The following is a 21620-nucleotide window of genomic DNA, read 5'->3' as shown; positions in this document are numbered from 1 at the left end:
ATTGGTAACACTGGCAACAACCTTTAGCAACTAGGCTAGTTAGCTCACACTGTGGTTTGTTCTTTACATTACAAACACTGGCTTGAAGAGATAGTGGACCTGCCGTCTTGCAGTTTGTGGATTATCTTTATCTTGCACCACACCAACTGCACAGATGTATTTCATTGTGTAATAGCGAGTGCCTCCACCTGCCAACCAATGGTGGACCAACATCTTTGCAAGACACCTAACATAGATGATCTGCAAACTCTTATACTTTTTAACATTTTAAAGACTTTACATTAGCTAATTATTTTATTTTTATTTTTATTATTATATTTCTTTGTTTCTGTAAATTGACTCAGTGTCATTGTAAATGAGGGTCACCCCTCAGTGAGCTCTTGGGTATAAATAAAGGTTGAATGAATGTAGGTTTTAGCTTTAATTTGTATTTTTATGACACATGTCATGTCTGCCTTTAGGTCTCCAGATCTGTGATCTTTGAAAAACACTGTAATATTTCTGAAGCTGTGTAAACATAATTTTTTGTTAGTTTAAATTGATAAATTTGGTCATCACCTGTCAAATGCTTGTGAGACACTAATTATTAAAACTACAGAAAAAACACATCACCACCCAGAAATAAACTCCAGCTTGTACTACTTTAACCTGTTCCACTGTGTTAGAAAAAGTCTCCATCCTCTCTTTTTAAAAGGTCAGAATCAGGGGTGTAACAAAACAAGACTTTTAGAGACCCCCTGCATGGGCAGCTTTAATTATAGCTGAGGAAGTGGCACCGCTTAACAGGAACCACCCTGCTTGGCTGTTACATCCCATGACTCTGAATGAAAGCAGAAAAGCAGTTTAATATCTTTTAATGTGCCTGTGTGTGAGAGTCTCACGCTAGCAGTGTGTGGCAAAGGCACCGTGCAGCATGTGGGCAGGCGCGTCTGCACTGCCTGCTAAGCAGAGGGGACATCAAAAGGTGGGTTTTAACACACACACACACACACACACACACAACACACACAAACACACCCCATTGCCACCCCTGGCTATAAATCCCACCCCAAAAGGAGCCATTTATGGGACAATAAGAGCCAATTTATGGGCCCCTAGAAAATGAAGGCAATTCAGAGGTGTGGGATGAAAGATGACAAGGGCTTTCTTGGGGCTAGCTGGTAGCTCTGTGTTTCTTCACAACTTTCCCTTATGTAGCTTTTGGGTTGGAGGGATGGACCAGTTCAGCACAAAATGAGAGATCTCTCTCCCAAGCTTTCCTTTCAAAAATCTTTGTCAGCAGCATAGGCACGAATGGAACCTGAAAAATGATGTGAGTATTTTATGTTTTAGAAATTACTTCAGATATCACATTTAATCTTCTGGCTACTGTTGCTAAGATCTCAGTCTGCATGGATGACCTCTCTTGTCCCCTAGAGGTCACAAAATGCTTTCAGTTGAATACATACATAAATACAATGGGATAAGCAGCATTCTGGACACACACACACACACACACACACACACACACACACACACACACACACATAGAGGCACACATGGAGACATGGACTGGATCATGTCTGCCTCAGAGTTACTCAGGTGTGGTGAGATCGCTGGAATACTGACACGAAACGTTTGGGGAAAATCACGGAAAGGACCGTGCCATGCCTCAACCGCTCAAGCATATACAACAGCTCTCTGGCCTGTAGTGTGTGTTGCTGATGGATGTAACAGTACATCAGGCAGAGCACTTTTGCCATTTTATCTGTCTTGAGGCAGACACAAAAAGACACACTTTTTCATTCAACAGCTAAACCAACTTCCACAGTCCACACACACACACACTGAAGTAGTTCATCTTTTTAAGGTTGCCCAACAATGAGTCAGCTACCTACATTATGTCTGGAAACAACTTCTTAAGGGATCACTGTTTGCTCCTCTCCCCCTTCTCTCTCTCTCTCTCTCTCTCTCTCTCTCTCTCTCTCTCTCTCTCTCTCTCTCTCTTTTCCTCTTTTATTCATTTAGTTTAATAGTCTGTAATAGTTACCAAGTATCATTAAGGCCAACCTCTGTGGCTTCTAACAGCGCTGTAGGCAAGCCAAGTGTTTGTTGTCGGCATTTTATTGGCTTCCAGGGAGGAGGGTTGTTGTTGTTCAGTGTAATCTTGGCACGCCAATAACAGGTTTCAATAAAAGCAGCTGCTTTCTTATGGTAGTTAAGCCGCTCTCCTCCCTCCCCACTTTTGTGTAGGGTGGAATAAACGCACAACTACCTGTAGAACATTGCAAGTGTCTCCATTTCTCCTAATACATCTACAGTACTTCTATTTCCCTTTATTTTCTCTTGTTTGACATGTAAAGATCTCTTTTCTATTGGATGTTTTTTTTCATTTCTCTGTTTTCATCTCTGCCACTCGTTTCCTAAGCAGGTCGCTGAGGTTTTAACTGCTATGATGGGACTTATTCCAGTGCCAGCTGGTTTAGCTTGACCACACTGCCCCCTGTAGGGAACAACCTGCTGTTGCAAATCAACAAAGCCGGAGAGGCAAAGAGGCAGAGGTTCCTGGGACTAGTAATATATGGGCCATGAAATTATTTAGCACATGCCATTTTAGAAATACATACAGGAAATACATATCAGTATAATGCAAACTTGGAGGTAATTCAAAGATATGCAGTGATTTAAACTAATATGTTCCTCTTAAAGTCACTGTTTACACCCATCTGCATTTAGAAGTCTTCATCACATGAGACACCAGCAAAACCAATTGTTTATACCAAGACCCTTTATTCTTTTCGTCCCTAGCATTTAAGTAATAAAAAGATCTAGAGTGGTACATCTTGTCCAAGTTTCGTAGTTAAATCTCTCTTTTCAGCTCACAACAGACTTGATCAGTCTGAAATCATTTCAACATTGATTATCACATGGGAAAGAAGGACGGATAAAGATGCAGTGAGAAATGTGAGACAAGAGTGAGAACAAAAGGGATGTAAAGAAAGGTGTTAGAAAGAAAAAAAAGTGGGCATGAAATCAAATTAAATGAGAGGGCATTCATTCGGCCTGAAGTGGCGTTTGAGTGGACACGAGAAGTGCATTGGGAAACTTGCGTAAACAGTGTGATTGATAGTAAACAGTCGTGCAAATATAATACAGCAACTTTTTTGGAGGTTGCAACATTTTCCAGTAACTCTCAGGATTGAGGCCATGGGTGAGTTATGTCTATAATATTCCTCCGATTATGTAACTTGAAGTTGACACAGCCAAGTCAGTTATTCAGGACTAAATGTAAACTTTGTCATCCACAACTTTTAAGTAAGTTAATAATGTATTTAAAACAATAATGTATGAAAAAAACTCTAAATTCTTATCTCACTTCCCTTTAGCATGAGGTTTCTTAGAATAAATCCTTATCTAGCATATCATATAAAATGACAGACATGACACGTTAAAGTTTGAATTCAAAAGCTCTCCTCGCATTGCTTTCTTCTGTGAGATCCCTCATTTTTCTTGGCAGTGAAGTTTGATTTGCCACCACATTCCATAGTTAAAAGGTATAGGAGAAAGAGTCCCTATGTGGCTCAAAGAGTTCCTGTCTCTCATGTAAAATTAAAAAGCACTCAGACAAACATTATTGAACCTCTACTGGAGCATGAACATTCCATGATGTTTGGCTGACCCTGACACAGGTTCATGTTTCCTCTCTCGTTTTCTCAAGGGTTTTCGTTTTTTTTCCTCCACCATCAATCATCCCTTATTTTCTAACCGTCTGATCGTTATTTCAACGTGCAGAGGTGGCATGCAGAGTCCAGTATTTTTAGGAATGCTAGTGGCATAGCTCTATGGAAGGCAACTAACTGTCGGTTAGTCCATCTCTTTGGTCCAGGCTAAAATATCTCAACTATTGGATGGATTAAGATGACATTTTGTGCAGGCATCCATACTCTGATTTATCCATCCATCTATCTTTCCATCTATCTATCTATCCATCTATCCATCTATCTATTCTGATATGCCAAGCAACCTTCACTGTATTAAATACGGCACTCCCATACATTATGAGGTCAGTAGGCAGTCGTGTGGAACACTAAAACCTTTGTCTGTCCACATTTACAGATTTGCTCCATATCTACTCTGCGCTGTTTTCAAACCCTTAGTTTGAACCCTCTGCCATCGGCCTCCTGGGAGGTGAGTGACAGCTTTTATATGTCTTAACACATGTAACTGATATGAATTAACATGACTCATTCAGAAATGACACATCACTTTCCAAAAATTTGGTTCAGAGACGTCCCTCTGCGTCAAAAGCTACTTTTATTTTCCTTTAATCCAAACCTTTTGACATAAACACAAGTTCATTTCCATCATCATTGAAACCGTTAAGCTAATTAAGGAAAAGTCAAATTTGACAGGGTCAAAAGAATTCACCAGAATTCACCAAAGTCATTACAAATGTTGTTTTCATGGACCGTTTCACAGGCATTTACTAGTCAATTACATTGTCAACCGGTCCTGTCGTTGCAGCCCTGAGCAGTCTGATCCCTGAGTGACAATATGTTCTGGTCACATTGAGTGTATCGGGGTGGAAAAGGTCTCTATGCCTGCCAATTAACATCCACGTTAGTGCGTCATTTCCAAGAAAAACATTGATCCAATTCAAAAAAGCAGCTTGTTGCCATTGTTTGAGACATCTTTGCTAACAGCTGCACCATGTAAGTCCAGCACCCCATCACTTACAACACTGATTGTGGGCTGTAGTTTGGCCTTTAGTTGTTATCATTTGTTTCTTTCACAAGCTGTTTTACAGGCAAAGATGATGGGATAAGTCTGTGTGACCACTTGTGGCTTCTGAAATGGAAATGTTCTGTTGTGAGATCTATCTTAGCTAAGTAGCTAAATCCCTGTATATATTGTATGTAAAGTTTCCATCGCTGTTCCTTTCAACCTGGGTGCAAAATATCCTTGAGGGGCTCTAAGTGTCTGTAGGTCATGAGGCAGTCAAGGAATAATATTGGAGCAAATGTAAGAACTCTGGACAAAATGAGTCATCTGTTATGATCAAAATCATTTAAGGTTTAATTTCTAGTAAAATAACTCGAGAAAACATAATTAATCCTGCCTTCAGTGACTAAATGACGCAAAATATGTGTTTAAAAGACAAACAATGAGGTTCTGCCTATACTGGCGGGGGGCATGGATTTAAACAGAGCTGAGGGGGTTTCCTAACTCAAAGACGGTTGGGAACCAATGGTTTATATGACAGTATAATCATGGTTATATGGCTGTGACCTCCCAAAGGCATCTAGAGGTTATCCATGATTCACTCAGATAATGAGCCTCATCACTTAGGCTGTCACCCGTTCTCCTCCGAGGCCCAGGGCTAATATTTGTAGCTGGGAATGCACTGAGGGGTTACATGAGCAGTAATCCCATGCAACGCTGACCAGTGTGATACATTACTGTAAGCAAATGAATGATTAGATACTTATTTAGCATAATATTGAAGTGCACTGTACTATGATCTGGAGCAGGAGAAGACAAGTTAAACACTGAGAATTATATGGCTTTAGAGTCACTTATATTCATTCAAATACACCTTTTCCCTAAAGTGCATCTTAGCTTCATTTAAAGACTATTTGCTTAAGGGATCAAGGAAAAGCTACAAAAACAAGAGGGATTTTATTCTGCGCTATGAGACACCAGGCCTTGAATTCATCATCCTTCAACAGTTTAAGTACTTGTGAAATGACAATCATTAAGTTTTTGTTCCTGAGTAATGACTGACATGAAAAAAAACAAAATCTTGTCCAAAAAACCAAGTCTTGTTGGCACAACTTCTCTCATATAAATTGATTAATTGTCGCCCGACCAATGTCCACTCTCTGATATGTTCGTAATGAATTAACTAAAAAATAAATGCCAGGGATGCTGAATGAGATGATTCCTTCAGATAACTGGGGCACTAAAAATGGCTGATTTTCACTCATATCAATGTGCACACCACAAAACAAGACCTCAAAGGTTTTAGTAGCATTGGCAGGACGGCTGGCTCTATTTGGTTGAGATCAGTTCTTTACCTATAGATGGCTCTTTGGTGCCGCCTTCATTTTATTATCTTTTTCCACTTATCTTCCCGCTACTCTCTGAGTTCTTTCCCAGTGTTTTTTAAAGGCAGTCAGGGCACAGTGCCACCTGTCCAGGTAGGTAAGCTCTGCAGGGACACAGTCTGCGGTGAGAAGGATCAGAGCCGGCACAACTGAACAGCAGAGGCTCCTGCTGAAGGCCGCAGTGTTGGCCCCAAGGGCTATAGGAAGGAAACAGGTGGTTGACTTCCTGCCCCATGCTGGAGCAACTTATCCCAAGCCTACAAAATAGGAAATTAAAATGTATTTATTTGTGCATAGGGGCAATCTACATACAGCAGAAATAGTAGCCTAAAGCATATGCATGTATCTTACAGTAAGTACACAGACAATATAAAGGCCCTGTCATTCCTAATTTCCTCTTAACATGTATAAATTAAACTTTCTGTGGTTTTCTCACCTGGTGAATGCAGCGGGATTGTTTAGGTGGTGAAAGAGAGCAGGCTCACACACGTGGGAGGACCGCTGACACACACTCACACATGACTGGCCGAGGGGACCCAGGTGCACCTTTAGAGCACTTTCTGGTGGCCAAGTAGGGACAGATTTACTGCAGAAACTCTGGGGGGATTTAAGATAAAGAAAGCTGATAATGCAGAGAGTTTGAACCAAGCAAGAACCTGCATATTATGTGTTGGGTCAGACAATTACAAACATATTAGCCTTTTAAATGAACAATTGGAAGTAATGTTTGCAAAGTTAATTTCGATGGAGGTATAGATGTAGTTTGAGAGGAACATTCACCATAACAGTGGATAAATTCATAAAAGGCCAGTATCAGCCTTATGTATTGGAAAGCTATATATCAGTTAACAGGTTTGTAATGGTTTCCACACCCTTTTTTTCACACACTTCGTAATGCACTGCATAAAACAGGCCAGTGTCAATAATCAAGCTTCTTCAGGAGTCTAATTAGTTCAGGGAGCAACAAAAAACACTGCAAAACTACCGTGCAAGGCTACATCTCTGTACCTGGTGAGTGATATAACCATGAACCCTCTCCAGCATTCCCTCATACATGAACTCTCGTGGATTGAAAGGCTTCACCTGCAAAAACATGCACACACACTTTTATTCAGTGCTACTGTAACCAAAATTTATGGGATTACAAGGTGTATGTCTATATACATGTTTATACACCACCTCTGTGCGTAGAATTGCTCTGACTGCCTCCCGTACATCGGTTTTGTTGGTTATGTCTACAGTCCGCACATGGGGTTTGCCAATGAATGTTTCAGCATACGGGTGCTGGGAGGAGATCTGGGAGCCAAAGTTATTTGCTGTCTTTAGATCTAAAAATTGATGTACAATATTTATACCCAATTCAAACGGTCATTTTCTTTCAGTTTGAGTAGTTACCTACCTGTCTTGTAGTGGGCTTGCCTTTGTAGAAGTCATTGTTGTCTGATGAGTGTGGTGGGTCAAATCGTGGCTGAAGGAACACACAGCCCAGAGCTATTGCCTCAATGGGAGCTGGACCCTCATAGGGGAACCCAAGGCCTACAAACACCTGAGAGGGAGAATCACAAGAAAACATAAGGACAGGCAGGATAAACATATACAATAGATGCACTTAAAAGATTCTGATTCAACGGCTTCATAGCTTTACTTTGAGATGAGCTCTTATCTGACCTTGGCTCTACGGAGAAGGCGCAGGAAGTGCTCCTGAGTCAGCAGGCCGTGGTTCCTGATGAAGCTGGGCAGATTAGATTTGTGCCCTGGAGGCTGGTAGACTGTAGCATGGGTCTCCAGCTCTTCACTGATTACCTCAACATACTCAGATTTACCCTAGTATATACACAGACGTACAGAAACACACACATCATAAAACAGTGTATGTAGGCTTAAGAATAGCATGTACAAAAACACTAATCCGTTTTTGTGAAATGTTTAGTATCAAGTAAAACCGTGCAGTAGCTGGCTTCTTGACATGTTTATTGCTACCTTACAGTCTTTCTTCATACATATACTTTAACCTTTTGGCCATTATACCTGCCACATGTAGTCCTGTTTGCCATAGATGACTGCTATCCTGTCTTTCCTGTAGGCGTCCGACTCCAGCTCTTCCTCCCTCACCGCCTCCCTCACCGCCTCCTCACTCACAAATCCGAGGAAGGAGTTATCAGGAGTATGAGCTAAAGATGACAGAACACAGAGCAGTTTACATGTAAAACGATAAATAAATTGCATTCAACAAGAAAAATCGGAGGGGCTACGACTTCAGCTTCATTCAATTTCAAGATACAGTTTTAAGTAGTATTAATCTGCTTGATTTTTGAGCAATAAAAGTGTCCTAAATTCAGTGCTTATTTTACCAAAACATGATCAAAGATGGTGAACGCCTGCGCACACACTTCCTTGAAGACAACATAAAAAAGAAACTGTGTGACATTTTTAACTTTTGGACAGGCAAAGGCCAAAAATATTACAGGTGAATAACAGTTAAGATTAAACTTCTGTGAGAGAGGAAAAACATGCTGTGCAGTATAAATCAGCAGTTAAAGGAAATGAGAACTCCACATATATCAGAGGTTAACGTCTGGCTGTTTGGATAGGCAGCTGCCACCCTGCTGCCCTCCGACACACTGAGGAAGGTGTGAAAGATGAGTATTTACTTTACTAGGAATGTGCCAGCAAAAGGTGTGTGTGTGTGTGTGTGTGTGTGTGTGTGTGTGTGTGTGTGTGTGTGTGTGTGTGTGTGTGGAAGCATGTGCAATGTTTGTATGTGTGTGTGTGTCTGTGTGTGTGTGTGATTCTCTCCTGTCACAATGTACTAGTTTGAAAGACTTTTTCCAAATCTCCCCTCATTAACAGCCGCATAGGATTTCTTCCTGGCTACATTTCAGGTCCATTTGTCCCCACTTGTCTCTTACACCTGTCTTGGTTCACAGCCTAACACATTCATTTATCAGATTAGAAGAGATATGCAACAACAAACTGATATGATCAAGATCATGCAACATGTGAGTGTTGATGGGAAGCTGTGAGGAATGAAGTTTATGTTGTTTGTTGGTTTCTGTGTCCTTGCTGGCTGTTTACAGTTCTGCCTCGTCTGCCTGTTTGTTCAGCACAATCCCTCTTTCGACTATCTTCCTCTCCCCCCATTTCATAACAGAAGCATAAACACCCGCCCGCTCTTTTCTCAAGCTTCTTTCTTTTCCTTCTCCTTCCTCTTTGTTTCTGTTTTGCTGTCTTTCTCTCTTTCTGCCCTCTCCCCACCATCAGCTAACAGCCATCCCTCTCTCCCCCTCAGCAGGACAAATAAACAGTGTTCCATGCTGAGGCAAGAAGGGTGGCTCTAGGCCCAGTGTGTCCAGCTTGTCTCCATCTCCCGGCAGGGTGGGAAAGATGACAGGGAGAGGTGTTGGAATGAAAGCTCTGTCTGGGCACCAGGTTTATTTAACCTCAGCTATTAATCCTCCCACTGTGAAGACGCTTAGAGGGGTGTATGTGAGGGATCAGTACTGCAGCAGCAAGATATACATTTGTGCGTGTGTTGAAAAGTGAATTTCTGAATCAATGATCCACACACACTGTCACACTGAATCACATGTTTGCACGATTACATACATGCACACACCCACACACATACATACATTTACACATGAACTTACGGAACATGGTCATGTACTGCAGAGGTTGCAGACCCCAGCTGCCCCACAGTGTTTTATATCCATGCATACGTGCATAACGCCCCAAGTTAAAGGCTGGTTCAGTGCCAAACGAGTCCAGGATTCTGAAGCGACACCTAAAATTATTAAAACATATAAAAATTACAAAACGTATCTTACACTGATACACTCTTTTTTTTCTACAAATGTAAAAAAAAAAAAAAATAAAAAAAACTGACATATGCAATAAAGTCACATTATGGCTACACATTAAAACAATGTCACATGGGTGCCCAGATAGCTCAGTGGGTAGAGCTGGCTGTGGGGGGGGTGCTTCTTTGCGGCGGCCGGGGGGGGGATTTCCCCCGCGGCCCCCCTCTGCGTGTCTCCCCCCCTCTTTCCCCTTCCTGTCTATCTTCAGCTATCACTAAGATAAAGGTAATAAAAGCCCAAAAAATATACTTAAAAAAAAAAAAAAAAAAACAATGTCACACTATAAAGCAATAACATTAAAGGATGAAAGAAGGGTCAAATCAACAGCATGTAACTCTGAAAATATAAATCCTTTTTAATAATGGTGACTTCATTATTTATATATATATATATATATATATATATAGGTAGAGGTTAGGGTTTATAATCTCATTCATTTATCATTAAAGGTCTTTATCCCAAACACCATGAAACACAATTGCAGCTTATTGCATGAATGTCTAAAACTGTATAAATGAAAAATAAAGACGTAATATCATTAAATTAGTAGCAAAATACTGATATACCAGAAGCATAATTATGTATTTAGAAAACTATGGTCGCACTGGTAATGCAGGAAAGCCAGTCCCATGGCGGCATGAAGGTGAGCAAGGCCATGGTAGTCAGTGTAGATGAGGTCAAAGGTCAGGGGTCTCTGGATTGGACAACTGCCTCGGCCTGGAGCAGCACCTATCAGGCTGGACCAATCACAATAAACACACATCATACCACTAATTGTTCAGTATCACTCAGCATTGATCTTTTACCTTTCTCATCACTTCAGTGAAAGTAACTAGTGGTATAACACAGTGGTGCCAACCTGTGGAGTTGGTGCTGTGAGGTGCTGAAGGTTAGGTTGTGGCCTAGGATTGTCAGACAGGCACTAAGGTCAGCCCACTGGACCAGCTCCCCTAGAGGACCCCCTGTCTTCACCATGGCTTCAAAACGCTGGCCAACGTTCCCAGCCAGGGCACCGGGATAAAGCAGCACCTATAGGTCAAAAATCCACCTTTTATAGAGCCAGTTCATATTGTATTCATACGTGTCATATGTAAAAAATAAATAAAAGTGAATATCTACACACTAAAAACCTTTGGCGTAAACATTATGATCACACAGGAAGGTTTTTAAAAACACAAGTTGGGGTAATTTCAATGTGTCAGAAAATAAACTAAATGATGCTTGGCGCAGTTGACTTGCTGGTTTATACCTTCATCTGTGTCGAGATTGTCTTGTTGCTGCTCTGCCTCATCTTCAGACCAGCCTGTATCCACCGTTCAGACATCCTTTCCACTCTTGACCGGATGAAGTTCATAGCAGGACCACTGTTGTTGCTGATTACCTCATACAGCAGGCCCAGAGTTGTACGTATCTCAGCCTGTGTACAATCATAGTGTGAAACAGTGAGTGTATTATATAAATTATAGTAGTGTTTTAGTTGAGTAGATCATGAGCTTAATCAGCCCACATTCATTGTATAGTGATTTTCAATGGCATGAACTTGAGATGCGACTGTACCTTATCCGTGTAAGAGAGAGGTTTCTGGTGCCATGGCAGCGTAGAATGGTTTCTTCCAAGACGAGGGGGACAAAAGTCCTCTATTTGGCTAAGGTAAGTCAATATGGAGCAGGTGGTACCATCCACCCCATAAAAAGCATAACAGGGGTCTGACTGCCAATGGGCCCGCAGAAACTGCCAGAGAGACAGATGTTAAATCAAAATAAAAGTCAAAAAATGTACAGTAATTCATCAAGCATATTAACTTAGCTAGTCTATAAAGTAAATACAATGTTGTAGTACCCATTATTTTAAAATGGTATTTCCATATGCAGCTCAAACTTGCTCATATACTTGGAACTAAATATTAAACTTTAAACTTTAAGTGGAAGTAAGCACTTCAACAGCGCACACACACAGCCATACAGACCATGCTACCACATATATTTCCATTTTCTCACCTCCACTTTCTCCGCACACACCGGATATGCAGGATCCATTGGCACCTCACACTTCTCATTGGGCCCTATGGGTAAGATATTAGCCGTCACACAGTTTTTCTTTATGTGGCCATTTTGAATGCATCGTTATGCCTCGACTCTGGCTTCAGTAACAAGAAGTACATTGTAGAGTTAACTCACTGCGGGTAATGAAGAACAGTGGATCATAACTTTGATATACAACCTCTCAACTCGAAACCTTCACAATGAATAGCAGCCATCAGCACGATGTACAGTGCTGCCATGCGTGTAAGAGGCATTAGAGTAGAGGCAGTGTGTTCTCTGAGGCCCTTTCCCGTAAGCCCCCCACCATCTCAAGCCAATGTCAATCAACTTGAACACACACACACCTGACGCACCTGCCTCCTACCAAACATACCCTTTTACAATGCTGGCCCGGGCCAAAATATACAGTCCTTAACTATGTAAAACAACCTAGTAAAAAGGAAAAGAGAGGGGAAAAAAAGATAAGAAAACCTGTAGGCATAGCCAAGGTGTAAAAGCCTAAAAACAGTGATATGCTATAGGAGCGCAGCAAAAAAGGAAAAAAAAAAGTGCTCCCTCTGCAAAAACAAGAGTACGAGTAGACAAGTTGGTGAAAGGGCTCCTGGGTAATTCTGTCGTATTTTATGGGTGTGAGGTAATGTGAGAGGAAGAGGGTAGGGGGCGAACAAGCTGGTGATGGGGAAGTGTGTGTTTGTGTGTATGCGGGTGGTATGTGTATGCATACTGCAGGTGTGTGCAAGTGTGTACCCCTCACCTATGAACGGTAATGGTGTCTGTGTGGCCCAAGCTTCATGAATTCCCTTTTTCAAGAAGGGAGGTAAGCTTGTACCCACTCATCCCTATTGCCAACACAGACACACACACACACACACACACACACACACACACACACACACACACACACACACACACACGACCCCTCGCGTGCCAACCAGGGTGAGTAACCTGACTCCCACCTGACACCTCTCGGGAGGGTCGTAGTGTAGACGTAAACTTTTTTCCTCCCCACGGCCAGTTTATCGGCACTGGCTCTTTGGGACTTGTTAAACTTCTATTCAAGGACTTCATCCCCCATAACCACCTGCACCCACTGCCCTTTAACCCCCCCATTCACACCCTCCATTATCACAGCTTGTTAATTTCACTGTGTGGTTAACCTCTATTGAGGCTATGAACCGTGCATTTGGCTCAGGGTATCACACTACCACAGCAGTAAACCACAGAAAAGCTAGCAATTGGCCAATTATTCAAGCTGGCAACATGCAGGGAGGAGGGGGGGTGTATTTATTTGGTGTAACCAGAATGTTAAAGCATATTATAACTGGAACAAACCCTAAAATTTCTGTTTTAGTTGAGACAATGAATCGCTTTTAGCAAAGTACATAGTAAAATTAAAGCTAAACCAGGCCAGATTTGTATGTAATAACTCATACATGTGTCTTTACAGCCTAAAACTCACCATAGGGCCCCCGTCAGACTAATTTAAACCTTGTAAATTTTGGGTATGTACACATGACAAATCCAAACTAAAGAGCGATATACAAAACTGAAAAAATGAAAAGTGGGCACAGACAACTGATCTTTTATCCTTTTAGTTTCTTTCATATCAGGTTGGTAATAATGCTGTTTACTGTTATCATGTCGTAAGTTCAGATTTCACACTTTTCACACTTCTTTTAACAATCTTAGTATATTATATTAATTAGGAGGTTATTAGGAGGTAAAATCAAAATTCCCCCAAAAGTAATAAAATAACATAAAAGTCTGGGCTTTACCTGTGTGTAGTCTGAGGTCACCATGTGGGGATGGTGTGTGTGATTGATGGTGATGGTGACGGCTGAGCTGGTCAAGCCTCTGAGACACTCTCTTCAGCTCCCTCTCTACCAAGTGGGCTAAACCTTGCTGGTCCTGTCTAAAACTGGAACAGAAACCAGCATGCAACCACACTGTATGAACAAACACAATAAGCTGAACTCGAACTGTAGATGCTGTTGAATACCTCTGCAGTAACAGACTGAGATCCTCTCTGGTCAGCTGGGTGACGCCTCTCTCTCTGCTCAGCCTCTGCACCTGAGTACTCAAAGCCTCCAAGCGAAGAGCCAGTCTACGAAAGGCAAGTCCACGCTGACCTTTGACATAAAGAATATAGAACATGGTATGTCATGTATGTACAGTATCATATGCTCCCCCATCATAATGTTTAGGTAGTAATAATGTTTATTATGTCATAGCAAATCTTGTAGAAATGTTGTTCTGTGTATCATAAAGCAGCAGGGTTATGTAATGCTATTTTCTTAACCTGATCTGCTGCACATGAAGCAGCAGTATGCGTATGTGCATGGCTATGTGTGTTTTCCATATTCCATGTAGGGGTACAGTAATGGTATTTTTACAGAGGTGAATTTTCCTTAATGACAACTTTATGACAGATAAAGATGGTACTGAGTCATAATTTCTACCAACCATGTAACTGGAGCTCTGTGGTCACATTGCTTTGTGGTTTCAGCCTCCTCACTCCCAAATGTCACATTGTGGACAATAAAGTTTTCGTATTCGTATTATGATTTATGTTGGAACCCCCTGGGGAGTTCTGACCCCCAGGTTGGAAACCACTGCCTTAACAAAAAAAATGGGTATCCACACTTTCATAAGACCCACTGTCAAAAACATAGATTTTACTTTAGTACATATATCGTTACTGTTTACAGTTTTTAACAAACAATGTTAAATGAAAGCGCCACACTACTTGCTCTGATAGGGCATCCAGTATGACGTGTTGTGGTGTTCACAGTAAAGGACTCTGTTAGCATCCTAGCCCGAACCCATAACTGTAAAAACAGTGAATGTCTGTTTTTCTTTTAAAAGCCAACTGCTGAGGCTTAAAAGAGATATTTGAGATGGCAAATCAAGGATGTGCTGATTGAAACATTTGTATGAAGCAAAAAGGACTATTAAAAGAGTTGCGTGACTAACCGACCTCGGGGACAGTTGGAAACAGTCGTAGGGAAAGAGAACTTACACTGTGTTTTTTCTATTTTGTGAAATGGAGGGAGGCTGGTGGAGTTAGGGTTCATTTGAGGTCAGAATAAGGATCTCCTTGGGGATAGAGCTTTAACCTGTTATACACAGTAAAATCCCACAGACTGGTGATGTCACTTCATCTCTGTTTGCTCAGCTGACTGTCAGCATATCACTAGTGCTTACATGCCCAGGGCCCCTTTGGGCACAGGTGCAATGAAAGATGACCGGGAGAGGTGGGAACCTGCAACAACTTAATGCCAGCTGTGTGAGATAACTATATGACCAAAAAATTCTTGTAAAGGTGTGAATGTAATAAAATAACATAATAAAAAATAAATAAAAATAACCATAGTCTACTGATTCAGTCAAGATATTTGTTTTTTATATGGAAGATCTGCCAATGGAATGAGGAAATTCAGTTTTATGTGATTGCCTATTATCTGGTTTTATTCTTAAAAATAAGAATAAATAAGTGATTTTACAACTTAAATTATCCCATGTCACTGCCGGTGATGGGAAAGTTGATTTTAAGATGAAATATAACATAGAATGACTTGATCAGATGGATTATTCTTCACAGAGACTGATTGAAAACCAAGGATTTTGTGTTAAATTTGAGCTGGATTAACCGCTGACCAAAAGCTTCCCCAGTTTCCAATACAACCATTGCTGGGTGGCTCTTTGTACACAACCCGTGGTGGGTCCTTCAAAGCACAAAGCAATTGTGGCTCTGTGGCTGAGATGCACCAGTGGGTTGCATTGTCTGCTAAAAACAATTTCCCTAGATTATGAGAAAAAGGGGATTGGGATGTTTAGATAAAAAGTAATCTTCCATGATTACTTTTTGAAACAGAATCAGTAGCCACATTAATTAAGTCTTTCACAAAAAAGTGAAAGACTTAATTTAAACCTGTATATCTAATTATTAACCCTCACATGACGGCTATGTTAAAGTGAATCAAGCTCATTTGTATCAAGAAACTTCCAAAAGATCGTATGCATTAGGAATCAGCATCTGTATGAGATTATAATTTATCACATCTGTGGTCTAATGAAAAATAAAACATTATCAGCAACATCAAGATACCTGACAAAAGCAACAAACAGACCACTGACCTGGACCACTGAAAACCCTTACTGGAGCTTGCAGAGTCTATTTCCAAAGTGCTTCTGATGATGTTTAAAAATGGCTCCAAGATCAAGAAGTTTGGGAAAGGCACACTGCCAGAATATGCTAATTTATTCATAAGAAAGAATGCTGACTTTACAGAAAAATATACTCTGGAGGAGAGTGTTGACAACATTTGTCTCTTCCTCGTAAACCAAGAGGAAAGCTTTTGCCCAAACAACCTTGTCTACTGCCCCCTTAAATAACCTCCTTTAGGGAAACAGTTGAGCCAGACAATTAAATTGAACAGGGGTATGTCTTGGCCACAAACCCACAACTGTCAGACACATGGGAGGACCCACCACGAATTGTGTACAAAGCTTCATCTAACACTGGGAAGACAGTAAATCTCTGCAAAATATATACTCCTGCTGTCCTATTTCCCTAACCAATGCTTCATGTTAGGAGATTAATATGTAAAAAAAAAATAAACTAAATAATTTGTGTCCATGTTTGTGTTTAAGTTACCTTGTTCCTCAGGTGACCTCCCAGCAGGTTCATCCCTGGTTATCTCAAGCGGCACCCAGAGGCTCTGTAGCAGCAGGGTCAAGACAGACATGCACAGACAAAGCACCAGGCAACCACTAGAGGGCACAATACACAGAGAAAACTCTTAAAATGCTACAGCAAACAGCATACAGTAGGCCTTTACTATGTACTTCCCAACCCAATAACACCACCTGTCAAATGTGTGTATTTAATCTAAAACTGGATCATATTCAACACTATTTATGATTGGCTTTTATTACAATATTTTTATGTAACTGAACTGTTTAGGTCAGTTTGATCAAGTTTGCTGAAGCTTAGGTTTCAGGCATTTATCCACTACTTTTAGCAACTGTAACCATCTCAGTCATTTATCAGTTTTAGCTAACGTTATCTATCTCTTTATCCAATACTTTTAGTAATCTGTTTTTTTTTATCTATTACTTGTAACAATCTCTAATAACCATTTATCCCTTATATTTAGCTAACTATTTGATTTGTCAGCTACTTACTTTTGGCTATCTATCTCAACCATTATCCTTTACTTTTAGCTAATGATTTGAACCATTTATCTAATAGCTACTTATTTTAAATGTTTATCCATTCATTTTAGCTAACATACTTAAACCATTTATCTGTTAGGCTACTTTTACAGTACAGTACACCACTGCACGCTGCACAATGCTGCAAGTCTAAAAATGGAAGATCATGGCCAGTGCATCCAATTTTGTTAAGTAGGCACAGACTCCAATAGCAGTATGTCCAATAGACTGAACAACTCCAAATGGGTTATATTTTCTTTCTATGTTTTTTTGGCCACATATTGGACTTTTTAATCATTTGTGTCATAACCAACCATTTAAATCTCCTTTTAACTTCATAGATTTGAGTTTAAGAGCACATTTGATGCAATAAAAATGTACAGCCTGACTTTGCCTTTCATCAAATAGGCCTAGACTGAGAATGTGGAGAACTAAATTGTTCCATGACTTCAAGTAAGGACCCTGGTGTGTCAAAACAAATATCTGAAGCGTGAGGTGCCATTATAGCATGTGTCTGCTCGCTGCTCACATGGACTCCCAGCTTCGATTTAACTGGGGCAGAGAGAGCATTCACTTCACTCTTACTTTCATCAGGCCAGTTAACCCACCAACCCTTACCTAAAGAAACATGGCATAGCCAAGCTCAAGTACATGCACAAACAGCCTAAAGGCTCTCCTAGCGCCTATAAAGCTCCAGATTCAGATCCAGACAAATCTTTCCCATTTTATTCTATCAATCTGCCCTTCATCAAAGTTGTCAGAGCACTCATCACGACATCACATCTTTGATTGAGGGTAATACAGTATGGAAAAGTAACACAGCTGTAAAGCTGCACATGAGAAATCATGTTAAAGCAGATTACGTTGTGATAGTTGGCCTGATATCTACTGTCGGTGATGTCTCATGCTCTAGCGAGAGCTCCGGCTATATGTAAGAGGAAGACATGATTATGAATATAGTCAATTACGCATTATATTAGCCTTGTCAATCAGCCTTGAGGTGCCACTCAGACCTATCAGCTGCCAAAATGCCCTTGAGCAAGGCACCAAATCCCTAACTCCCCTACTCCCAGGGCGCCACTATGTTGCAGCCCATCTCTTGCATGTCTATAAGCCTTGTGTGTGTTTGTGAGATATATGGCCTGTGTGTGTGTGTGTGTGTGTGGTGTGTGTGTGCGTGTGTGTGTGTGTGTGTAAAAAATTGAGTGAGTCATTTCAAGATTAATAAAGTAAATATGTAAGTAAATAAGTAAAATGTCGGTGCACAGTGCAGGGACCAGCATGGATGAGGTGAGCTGCAATAGTTCCTTTCTATTTACTACTTCCTGGCCACTGATCTAATGATGCTCAGCCTTACCTGCGAGGCCGCAGTGCAACATGCATGGCCCTCTGTTTACAGGATGTTGGCTCTCACTGTCAAAACAAGGACATTTCAAATACCAGTAAATGCTCAGTAACAAATGTATAGTCATATCAGCAGAGATATTACACAACTACATTTTCCTCTCCCATATTTTGGTTAAAGCACTAAAGATCCATGTTTCTTTAAATTGCAAATGCATGCTCACACTTTCCACATGAAATACATCAATAAATTCTTTAGGCATTAATCGATTTCAAAGTAATGCTACTGGCGGCATGACTGGCCTTGAAAGCCCTTTTAAGCCTGTGGTCTTTCTTCCAGTGTGATAACATGTTCATTAAACTGACAGAAGTACTGAACCTAAAGAAAACAAAACTGTTGCCACCAAGTTGCTGTTGTGTGTCAATGTGAGACAGATAGAAAGACAAACCAGCACATGGACGACCGCACACACACACACACACACACACACACACACACACACACACACACACACACACACACACACACACAGACACACACACATCCTCACCTCCTTGGGTCTCTGTCCCAACCCACTGGCAACCATCGAGCCTGTTTTCAAAACACACCAGCTAAAAAAAAGGAAATAAAGTTGGGGCTGTGAAGTATCTTGCCTCCTTTTTTGTCTCTTTTCGCTTTCTTTCCCTCCTCTGGCCGTGCCTTTTCTCTCTCCTATGGGCCTATGGGTAGGCATCTTGCAGTTGTCAAGGTAACCTGACTCCCCTTTAAAGAAAACAATACCCAGAGTGCTGCTTAGGCCTTTCACGGATACAATGGAGCCCACGCTATTGGGTGACACAGTTTCTTTCAGTCTTGCTGGCTAGACTTAAGCCTTGGTTGTGAATTGATACTCAAGCAGAGAGCTAATTTAAATAGCTCAAATGGTGAAAACCTCTGGCACTGAATGGCACAATGCAGACAAAAGACAGTAGAAATTTAATGACAGTAACAATAGTAAGCAATATAATAGACACAAGAAAATACGCAGTGGAAACTTTATAGATAACAATTAAAAGTTGTTAAGTTAAGTTTAATTCTGACTTATTGTGTTGTGTTGCAATTGTCAAATAATTCAATGAAACAGGAATTAATGCATTTATTTCTTTAAAAGTTTCATTTTGGATTACATTTACATTACATTTTACATTTACATTTTTGAAAGACAACTATGTGTCACTGAGAATCAACAGCTTTTTTTTTTGTGTCAAATTGCTGGTTTATTTAATCACGCACAACTAGAAACCTTGCACTTATGGTGACAAGGCCCTAAAATCACCTATTAGCAACAAGTGGAAAAAATCCACACAGGTTAACTGCAGATCAGACCAGTCTCACGTACCTAAAGAGGCCACCACACTGCCAAGGTATTTAAGTAGGACAGAACCTGAACTGGGGATGTGAATAAGAAAAGGAAATACAGCTTAACTACAAATTCCTAAGCACTGGAAAAATCGAACTCTTGAGTACTCATGGTTGAAAGATATATTGTATGTTTTCATTGGTATAACATGACTGCTTTCAGGAGACAGACAGTATTTTGTAATTCAAAAGAAAAATATTTAAAAAAATTATTAGGGAAACAAACATGGTATTGTGATCTGTTTAAAGTTTGCATATGATCATGAGAATAAGCATGCAACAGTAATTAGGAGGACTACAGATCACAGTGCCATACAGCATGCCAAAAGTTTCCACACCATTTAAGTAATTAACATCCTATTTGGACAGACATAGATAGGACACATATGTCACTCAGGGAAGGATTTTCTTGCTCAGTCAGCTGACATATGGTGATGCTACGAACCAGTTAGTGTACCAATTTCTTAAATACGCAAGCAGCACCAACACTGAATCCTGATTGGCTGACATTGCTCCTCCATGTCAGTGTAGATAAACCTGCTGAGTGGAGGTTTACCAGGTCAAATGCAGGCGGCAAACCGATCAAACCACATTTGACAATGAATTCCTCCTAGCTGGGATAATACTATATAACTCATCTACAGTTTGTTGAGAGTGACCTACAAAGCTCCAGTTAAAAATGCATTTATCTATTGATTGTGTTATTAATAAACTAATTTAACACATTTTTGCTAATTTGTCTGACCAACAGTAAAAAAAACACAAAAAAAAATCAAACCACAAAGGTATTCAATTCACAATGATAAAAGTCAAGAAAAGTAGCTTCATTTAGTACCTTGTTCAAGGACAGTTGGTGAGAGTTGCTGAGTTCAGTACAATTGCACATTTTAAAGTAAACTGTTTAATGTTCTTGTGTCAGGGCCTGGTCCTGTATATACTACCAGTCTTGTGTGTATGCGTGTGTGAGACAGGAGGATGGGGTGGGACTGGAGTGATGTCACGCAGTGTGTGGGAGCAAAAGGATTTGATGAGCATAAACCTCCATAAGCTAAGACCTAAAGGCTTACTGGCTTTGCACCCATCTGTCTCTCTCTCTCATTCTCTCTCTCTCTCTCTCTCTCTCTCTCTCTCTCTCTCTGTCTCCCTCTCTCTTTCTCCCTCTCTCTTTCTCCCTGTCTCTCTCACACACACTAATACACACACGTACACACTCGCTGACAATTCTTCATACTCACTAATGTTTTTTCTCATTTTCCCTCAATTTCCTCAAATTTTCTTAATAATCACTACCCACTCACAGATACAGTACACAAACCAATTTCACATAACCAAAACACACATGCATACAGACACAATGTCTGGGGAGAATACGAGTATGTCTCAGTCTGACCCACATGTTAAGGACACAAATGAAATATGAAATCATCAGGAAGAGTTCCTGCAGATTAGGATGCTCTGCTTATCTCATGTGACATGATTTTTGTCTTCTATAGTGCCAAATAGATCAGCACAAGCTGTTTACAGTGAACAAAACAAAACACAATCAATATCATGAAGAAGTCTAATACTTTGCAGTATAATGGGTGCTGAGATGTTGATCTATCTTTTATTATTTTGGGTGGGAAACTAACTCCAGCTTCCAGCCAAATGCTGCTAAATATTTGGCAAAGGC

The 21620-nt window shown here is 40.6% G+C and overlaps 1 protein-coding gene across 2 annotated transcripts; it reads right to left on the bottom strand.

Annotated features, from left to right (window-relative positions):
- Window positions 1–4255: 4255 nt before the first annotated feature.
- Window positions 4256–21497, bottom strand: LOC127373699 (alpha-1,6-mannosylglycoprotein 6-beta-N-acetylglucosaminyltransferase B-like). Of its 2 annotated transcripts, XM_051418395.1 has the most exons (19): window positions 20784–21497; window positions 19101–19161; window positions 18563–18618; window positions 16646–16761; window positions 13988–14117; window positions 13764–13906; window positions 11944–12008; window positions 11504–11677; window positions 11196–11363; window positions 10806–10975; window positions 10552–10683; window positions 9737–9870; window positions 8115–8257; window positions 7755–7910; window positions 7486–7632; window positions 7266–7382; window positions 7095–7169; window positions 6523–6683; window positions 4256–6343 (listed from the first exon to the last, which is right to left on the bottom strand). In XM_051418395.1, exons 3-19 carry the CDS (start codon window positions 18586–18588, stop codon window positions 6145–6147), a joined length of 2256 nt encoding a protein of 751 aa, XP_051274355.1. In that variant the 5' UTR covers window positions 18589–18618; window positions 19101–19161; window positions 20784–21497; the 3' UTR covers window positions 4256–6144. The 2 variants fall into 2 exon arrangements, with proteins under 2 accessions (XP_051274355.1, XP_051274356.1); XM_051418396.1 differs by lacking the exon at window positions 20784–21497 and having other exon boundaries at window positions 13764–13900; window positions 19101–19286.
- Window positions 21498–21620: the final 123 nt, after the last annotated feature.

This window comes from Dicentrarchus labrax, unplaced genomic scaffold, assembly GCF_905237075.1.
Source record: "Dicentrarchus labrax unplaced genomic scaffold, dlabrax2021, whole genome shotgun sequence".
Classification (NCBI taxonomy): Eukaryota; Metazoa; Chordata; class Actinopteri; family Moronidae; genus Dicentrarchus; species Dicentrarchus labrax.
This window is presented reverse-complemented; position numbering and strand designations above follow the sequence as displayed.

What these genes read in the sequence shown, in the direction of transcription:
- LOC127373699 (XM_051418395.1), bottom strand. Translation starts at nt 18,588, where the DNA reads ATGCATGTTGCACTGCGGCCTCGCAG. An exon ending in GAGGTCACCTGAGGAACAAG is followed by an intron (nt 14,118 to 16,645) that starts GTAACTTAAACA and finishes TTTATGTCAAAG; the next exon opens with GTCAGCGTGGACTTGCCTTT. An exon ending in TGACCTCAGACTACACACAG is followed by an intron (nt 12,009 to 13,763) that starts GTAAAGCCCAGA and finishes TCTTACCCATAG; the next exon opens with GGCCCAATGAGAAGTGTGAG.